At 49.5% G+C, this 7,500-nt stretch overlaps 1 protein-coding gene across 3 annotated transcripts in view; it reads right to left on the reverse strand.

The window, feature by feature from the left end:
* The window catches only part of schip1 (schwannomin interacting protein 1), a 67,499-nt gene that overhangs the window by 32,529 nt on the left and 27,470 nt on the right, over window positions 1-7,500 (reverse strand). The window contains exon 1 of one of the 3 annotated variants that reach the window (XM_076282946.1): window positions 1,041-1,451. The exons of the other annotated variants lie outside the window; for them this stretch is intronic. Within the exon in view, the coding sequence (XP_076139061.1) occupies window positions 1,041-1,070 (30 nt within the window). The 5' untranslated portion in view covers window positions 1,071-1,451. Of the gene's footprint in view, window positions 1-1,040; window positions 1,452-7,500 lie in introns of those variants that run through there. 3 annotated transcript variants of the gene reach the window in all.

Genomic DNA, 7,500 nt, shown 5'->3' on the forward strand with positions numbered 1-7,500 from the left:
GAGGAGAGGAAAGGAGAGGAGAAGAGAGGAGGAGAGGAGAGGAGGAGAGGAAAGGAGAGGAGAAGAGGAGGAGAGGAAAGGAGAGGAGAGGAGAGGAAAAGAGAGAGGAGAAGAGAGGAGAAGAGAGGAGAGGAGAGAGGAGAAGAGAGGAGAGAGGAGAAGAGAGGAGAGGAGAGGAGAAGAGAGGAGGAGAGGAGAGAGGAGGAGAGGAGAGAGGAGGAGAGAGGAGAGAGGAGAAGAGAGGAGAGGAGAGGAGAGGAGAGGAGAGAGGAGAAGAGAGGAGAAGAGGAGAGGAGGAGAGGAGCGGAGAGGAGAGGAGAGGAGAGGAAAAGAGAGGAGAAGACCCATCAACACTCACACACGCATACACACACATTCCATGAGCTGTAAAATGACTAAAATGCTAAGCAGGTCTGCTGTTTGAGCAGGTCCTAATTACACTAAGTGCCCCCCCCCCCACAGACAGGCGGAGAGGCCAGTGACATTATTCCCTCCAGTCCAGGGTGCGCTTAGCAACCAGCCCGACCCTCTTTCTCCCACAACAAACACTCAAAGACCACAGCAGCACCAGACCAACTCCCACACCCCTCCTGAACACACACACACACACACACACACACAGATACACACACACACACCACACACACACACACAGATACACACACACACACACACACACACAGATACACACACACACACCACACACACACACACAGATACACACACACACACACACACACACACAGACACACACACACACACACAGATACACATGTTTAGTCTGATACAAATCCCCCAGCTCAAGGAAGGACAAATCTGCTACACCAAAACACCAAAGTACAGATAAAATCAAAACAAGCAAAAAGAGCAAACATTCACACACACACACACACACACACACAGGTGCACGCGATTACTGAGACCAGTGCGACTACATAAACAAACTCCACAGACATCTGTCTCCTAAGAGCCAGCAGGCTCTCCCTCTCCCGGTAGCCGGTGTAGCGTTAGCAGCGTAGCTGCGTGCCCCGTGTGCCTACCTGGTAAGCGCAGTTTTCCTGGTGCACCATCCTTGCCTTCAGCTCATCCTAGACAGGACGCAGGCCGGGGGAGAGAGGAGGGGGGCTGCCCTGCTGCGCCGCGCCGGGACGATCGCTAAGCTACGCTACTGCCGCTGCCGCTGCGCACGGTCCAGACGGAGCTCGCCGGACAGACAGATACGGAGGGAAAGAGAGAGCAAAAGAGGGGCGATGTCAGCTGATCAAAATGGATCCCTGGCTTTCCTTCCGAGGTTCTCGGCGTCTGGAATGTGTGGGGAGCTGTCTCTCTCCGCTCGGTTATGTAGCGCCTCTCTCTCTCTCTCTCTCTCTCTCGTGCGCGCTCACTCGTTCTCGCTCTCTCTCCCTCACTCGCTGTGTCGAAGCGACAGATCTGAGCACTTTTTCTCTAGGGAGAGGAAGAAGGATGGAGGGAGGGAGGGAGGGAGCGAGTTTGTGTGTGTGTGTGTGTGTGAAAACAACATGGGGAGGGGCTGAAAGAGAAAGAGAGGGAGGGAGAGAGAGAGAGGGAGAGAGGAAGGGAGGGGGCAGGGCGCTTTGGTAACGTCGGTGTCAGTCAGCTCTCTGTAGCTCAGTCTGCCTGTACGGAGCTCACAGAGGGGGGAGGGGCCAGCGTGCTCATTTACTCCACTCAGCCAATCAGCTGTCAGCTAAAGGAAGAGGAGGGGCTTCAGGCAGGAGGAGGGCGGAGGACTGACCTTCCGCTTGTCAGCCCACTGAGATGAGAAGGATGAGAGGATGAGAGGATGAGAGGGGAGAGAGAGAAGAGAGAGAGAGAGAGAAGAGAGAGAGAGGAGAGAGAGAGGAGAGAGGGGGAGGAGAGAGGGGGAGAGAGAGAAGAGAGAGAGAGAGAGAGGAGAGAGGGAAGGAAAGAGGGGGAGGAGTGCAGCCTGTAGCACACAATGGGCCAGAGTTAAGTTCCAGCACAAAGAGCTCCTCACGGGCTCTGTGACCCTCTGAAAGGCCAGGCCAGTGTGATCTGGGCTGTCCACTTGGCTCCCATGGTCTCACACAGAGCAGGAAAACAAAGTCGCAGGGTACCAGACAACCCACAGACCTCTCACATCTCAAGGCCTTCAGGCACGAGAGCTAAACTGGACAAAACACCAATGCACTGTCCATGGCATCATAGCCGGGCCAGACACAAGATGAAAAATAATCAAACAAATTGGTCAAAAATAACAATGGAAGTGTTCACAAAGACCTATGAGTGTGTGTATTAGTGTGTGTGTTTTTTGTGAGTGTGTGTATTTTCGTGATTGTGTGTATAAGTGTGTGTTTTAGTGAGTGTGTGCATAAGTGTGTGCGTGTTTTAGTGAGTGTGTGTATTAGTGTGTGCGTATGTGTGTATTAGTGTGTTTTAGTGAGTGTGTGCGTGTGTTTTAGTAAGTGTGTGTGCATCAGTGTGTGTGTGTGTTTTAGTGAGTGTGTGCATAAGTGTGTGTGTGTGTTTTAGTGTGTGTGTGACGGTACAGTGTGTGCGTGTGTTTTAGTGAGTGTGTGTGTGACGGTACACTGTGTGTGTGTGTTAGTTAGTGTGTGTGTGACGGTACACTGTGTGCGTGTGTTTTAGTGAGTGTGTGACGGGACGGTACACTCACTGGCGCCTTAATGCAGGGGCTTACCTGGGCTTCAGCCCAGGGGCCTCGACCAATGAGGGGCCTCCAAATAATAATAATGATAATCAATAATAATAAACGGCGTGTCCGTATTCGCGGCATCATTATACTCTGGAGCTAGCCTAAATAATTGAGCACATCGTACTGCTCTTACATCCATGCAGAGGCCCCCTTTGTCTTCTCCAATTCTAAAGTGTAACAAAATGTAACAAAACGTAATAAATTCCAACGGGTGTAGAGGAGCTAGAGGAGAGGCTGAAACTGACTGACAAACTTATCATACAAACTCTGGAGATAACGTGGGTAGGATTGAAGCAACGATAAACGAATGACGTGGATTCCTGTAACTGTCCATGAAAACTGAAGGCATAGCAGGTAAATATCGTAGCAAATAGCCTGGAATGAAACGGCTTTAAAAACATGTATTTCACTTGTCTAATTGGAGTGAACTTTGAACATGGGCTGTGGCGCAAAGACATGAATTAGATCTGCATCTCCGTTCACCAACAGCTAAGTTTGTGCTAACCCATTCGCACATATAATAGTCTATGTTATGTTGTCTCCCTTGTTAACGTGAGATATGTCTCCATGTAGTGTAGTGATAATGCATAAGGTAGCCATGTTCACGTCACATGAGCCAGCTTGTTATAGGCTAAAAGTATTTCTGTCCCTCCCAAACTGCGTTAAACTGGTGTGTTAAGTAGACAGCATTTAAAAAAAAACTCCTGGGGAACCCCCCGACACGACAAACACGCACTTTTGAAAAGCTTTTAATGTGTAGCCTACCCATCTTAACTTAGCCTACAACATGTGTTGTAAAAGTTCAACGCTTGTTTTCGTGCAGTAGGCTAGCCTTTTTGATAAGCGATGTCATGGGTAGGCTGACGTGATTCGAGGGCATTCTGTTCCTGTTTATGTAAAGGTTTTACATAGGCTGAATAATAGGCTACACTGCATATTATTAACCAAAAGCGCACGCTATGTGTCGGGTCAGATCGCGGGCCGGGTATCATTTAATCATAATTAATATTTGCGGTTGGGGGGGGGGGGGGGCTTAAAAAACATATAGCCCAGGGGCCTCGGGTGGTATTAAGGCGCCCCTGGGTACACTGTGTGCGTGTGTGTGTTAGTGAGTGTGTGTGTGACGGTACACTGTGTGCGTGTGTTTTAGTGAGTGTGTGACGGGACGGTACACTGTGTGTGTGTGTTTTAGTGTGTGTGTGACGGTACACTGTGTGTGTGTGTTTTAGTGTGTGTGTGACGGTACACTGTGTGTGTGTGTTTTAGTGAGTGTGTGTGTGACGGTACACTGTGTGTGTGTGTTAGTGAGTGTGTGTGTGACGGTACACTGTGTGCGTGTGTTTTAGTGAGTGTGTGACGGGACGGTACACTGTGTGTGTGTGTTTTAGTGTGTGTGTGACGGTACACTGTGTGCGTGTGTTTTAGTGAGTGTGTGTGTGACGGTACACTGTGTGCGTGTGTTTTAGTGAGTGTGTGTGTGACGGTACACTGTGTGCGTGTGTGTTAGTGAGTGTGTGTGTGACGGTACACTGTGTGCGTGTGTTTTAGTGAGTGTGTGTGTGACGGTACACTGTGTGCGTGTGTTTTAGTGAGTGTGTGTGTGACGGTACACTGTGTGTGTGTGTTTTAGTGAGTGTGTGTGTGACGGTACACTGTGTGTGTGTGTTTTAGTGAGTGTGTGTGTGACGGTACACTGTGTGTGTGTGTGCGTCCGTCCTGTCTGTCGCTATAATCCCTTTCTCTTTCAGGGCCCTCGCATGGCGCAGGGTGGGGTGGGGTGGCGCAGGGTGGGGTGGGGTGGCGTGGGGTGGGGTGGGGTGGGGCGGGCAGCAGCGGCTCTAATCCCTCCGTGCCATCTGCCCCATGCCCACGTCACATCAGTGCCCGGCCACCCGCCCGCGCAGGCTCACATGAACTCACATAACCTCCGCAGCGCTACTGGCCCTCGCCATCACCGCTGACCACCGCTGACCACCGCTGACCATTACTGATCACTGCTGATCACTGCTGACCATTACTGATCACTGCTGACCACTGCTGACCATTACTGATCACTGCTGACCACCGCTGACCACTGCTGACCATTACTGACCATTACTGATCACTGTCCATTGTGCCCTCACCAGGATCTGGTCATTACAGTGCACAGTTTACTTGCAGTAGAGGGCAGTGAGGAGGCTATGGGCAGGGCCATCAACATCACCATCGTCCACTACTGACTACTGACCTCCACAACACTCCCCGTAATGTGGTAGTCACAATGCACAGTACATGTGCAGGAGTTTGCTATGGCAACCACTCAGGAAGGGTTCCGGAACAGCGGAACTGCGCCGGATGTGGGCCAGCGTAGGGCCAGGCCCAGATCAGAACGGTTCCAGAGTCTCATCCCATCGGAACACTTGGACAGTGGACTTAGGTTTTCCCCAAAGCCGAGTCCTAAGGCTACAGTATGCGACATATTCTCATGAGAGAGCTTTGCTCTGCTCTTTTCCACAGACAGAAACACTCTCCCGTGATGACTCTGCAATAAAGATTATCGTCCCGCTCACACACAGTCGATGCCAGTCCAGCATCAGGCTCCCAGGCTGACATTGATCTCCATTGCATAACTCCCCCCCCTCCCCCCCCCAGTCCAATAGCCCCCTCCAGAGTAATGGACTGGACCCAGAGCCACGGCAGCTGGGGACGAGGTGCTCTCGCTCAGCTACGGGGAATAGCACACACTCATCCCAGCACAGACAGACAGGCAGGCAGACAGGCAGGCAGACAGGCAGCTATACTGCCATATCTGCGGATGACTGAAGCCAGTGGCACTGTATTTGATTTCCATAGATAACATAAATACGACTCAAATCCAAAGACAAAGGCTATATGGTTTAGGGATGTGCATCTCTCCATTATAAGATGATCAAATTTGTAAAATTGTTGCTTTCACGACAGAAACTTCAGAGTTTAATCTATGATGGCTATTAAAATCCAAATGATATTCAGGAAACTGAAAAGCTTGAAAATGATCACAGATCATCTAAACGTGTAACCTGATGCACCACTGGCCAAGCTGTACTAACACTGGTCTTGCTGTGGAAACACTATCTGTAATAACACTGGTGTTGGTGTTGAAACACTATCTGTAATGTAGGCTAATAACACTGGTGTTAGTGTGGAAACACTATCTGTAATAACACTGGTCTTGGTGTGGAAACACTATCTGTAATGTAGGCTAACACTGGTCTTGCTGTGGAAACACTATCTGTAATGTGTAACAGCACTGGTCTTGGTGTTGAAACACTATCTGTAATGTAGGCTAATAACACTGGTCTTGGTGTTGAAACACTATCTGGTATGTAGGCTAATAACACTAGTCTTGGTGTGGAAACACTATCTGTAATGTAGGCTAATAACACTGGTCTTGCTGTGGAAACACTATCTGTAATGTGTAACAGCACTGGTCTTGGTGTTGAAACACTATCTGTAATGTAGGCTAATAACACTGGTCTTGGTGTGGAAACACTATCTGTAATGTGTAACAGCACTGGTCTTGCTGTTGAAACACTATCTTTAATGTATAATAGCACTGGTCTTGGTGTGGAAACACTATCTGTAATGTAGGCTAATAGCACTGGTCTTGGTGTGGAAACACTATCTGTAATGTAGGCTAATAGCACTGGTCTTGGTGTGGAAACACTATCTGTAATGTAGGCTAATAGCACTGGTCTTGGTGTGGAAACACTATCTGTAATGTAGGCTAATAGCACTGGTCTTGGTGTGGAAACACTATCTGTAATGTAGGCTAATAGCACTGGTCTTGGTGTGGAAACACTATCTGTAATGTAGGCTAATAGCACTGGTCTTGGTGTGGAAACACTATCTGTAATGTAGGCTAATAGCACTGGTCTTGGTGTGGAAACACTATCTGTAATGTGATTTGTATCAAGGTAAGCTTTTCCATTAGTGGGATGGGACTGGCTGTGTGTTAGAAGTCTCAGCTCCCTTATGTCTGATCTATACCAGGTAAACCCCCCCCCCAGCCACCCGCTTCTTCTTCTCATGGTCCACTGCCATCTCTTGACAACGATCCCGCTCCCTCACACACATCCCTCCCTCTTACACACACAGGACACACACACACACACACACAGTGCCTGTACACACACACACACACACACACACACACACACACACACAGTGCCTGAGCGAATACTAATGCATCTGCAGTTTGATGTGTGGGCACTTTGATGTGTGAATCCTTGAGCTGGGCAGGCACAGGCACAGGCAGCATCAGCGGTAGCCGTGGCGATAACAGCAGCGGTAGCCGTGGCGATAACAGCCCTGCCCCACCCAGTATCCTGATCCTGCCTTTCTTCTGCCACTGATCTCTCCTCTCCTCCACCTTCTCCTCTATTACACACACACACATACACACACACGCACACACACGCACGCACACACACACGCACACACACACACGCACACACACACATACACACACACACACACACACACGCACGCACACACACACACACACGCACACACACACACGCACACACACACACACACGCACACACACACGTTTGGACTGCCTGGGAATATTAATGAGCATGATCTGACATCAATAATGCATACGCCATGGATAATGCCAATCTGTCTTTCTCTTTTATCTAACACACACACACACACACACAGAAAATCACACACAGAGTTAGACAAACACACACTGACACACGCACACATACACAGACACACACCCACACCCACGTACACGCTCAAACACACACACACACACACACGCACACACATGCACA

Source organism: Alosa pseudoharengus, unplaced genomic scaffold (genome assembly GCF_046254945.1).
Source record: "Alosa pseudoharengus isolate Yale_2024_CS ecotype anadromous, Long Island Sound unplaced genomic scaffold, YU_APseudo_1.1 YU_APseudo_1.1_scf_13, whole genome shotgun sequence".
Taxonomy (NCBI): Eukaryota; Metazoa; Chordata; class Actinopteri; order Clupeiformes; family Clupeidae; genus Alosa; species Alosa pseudoharengus.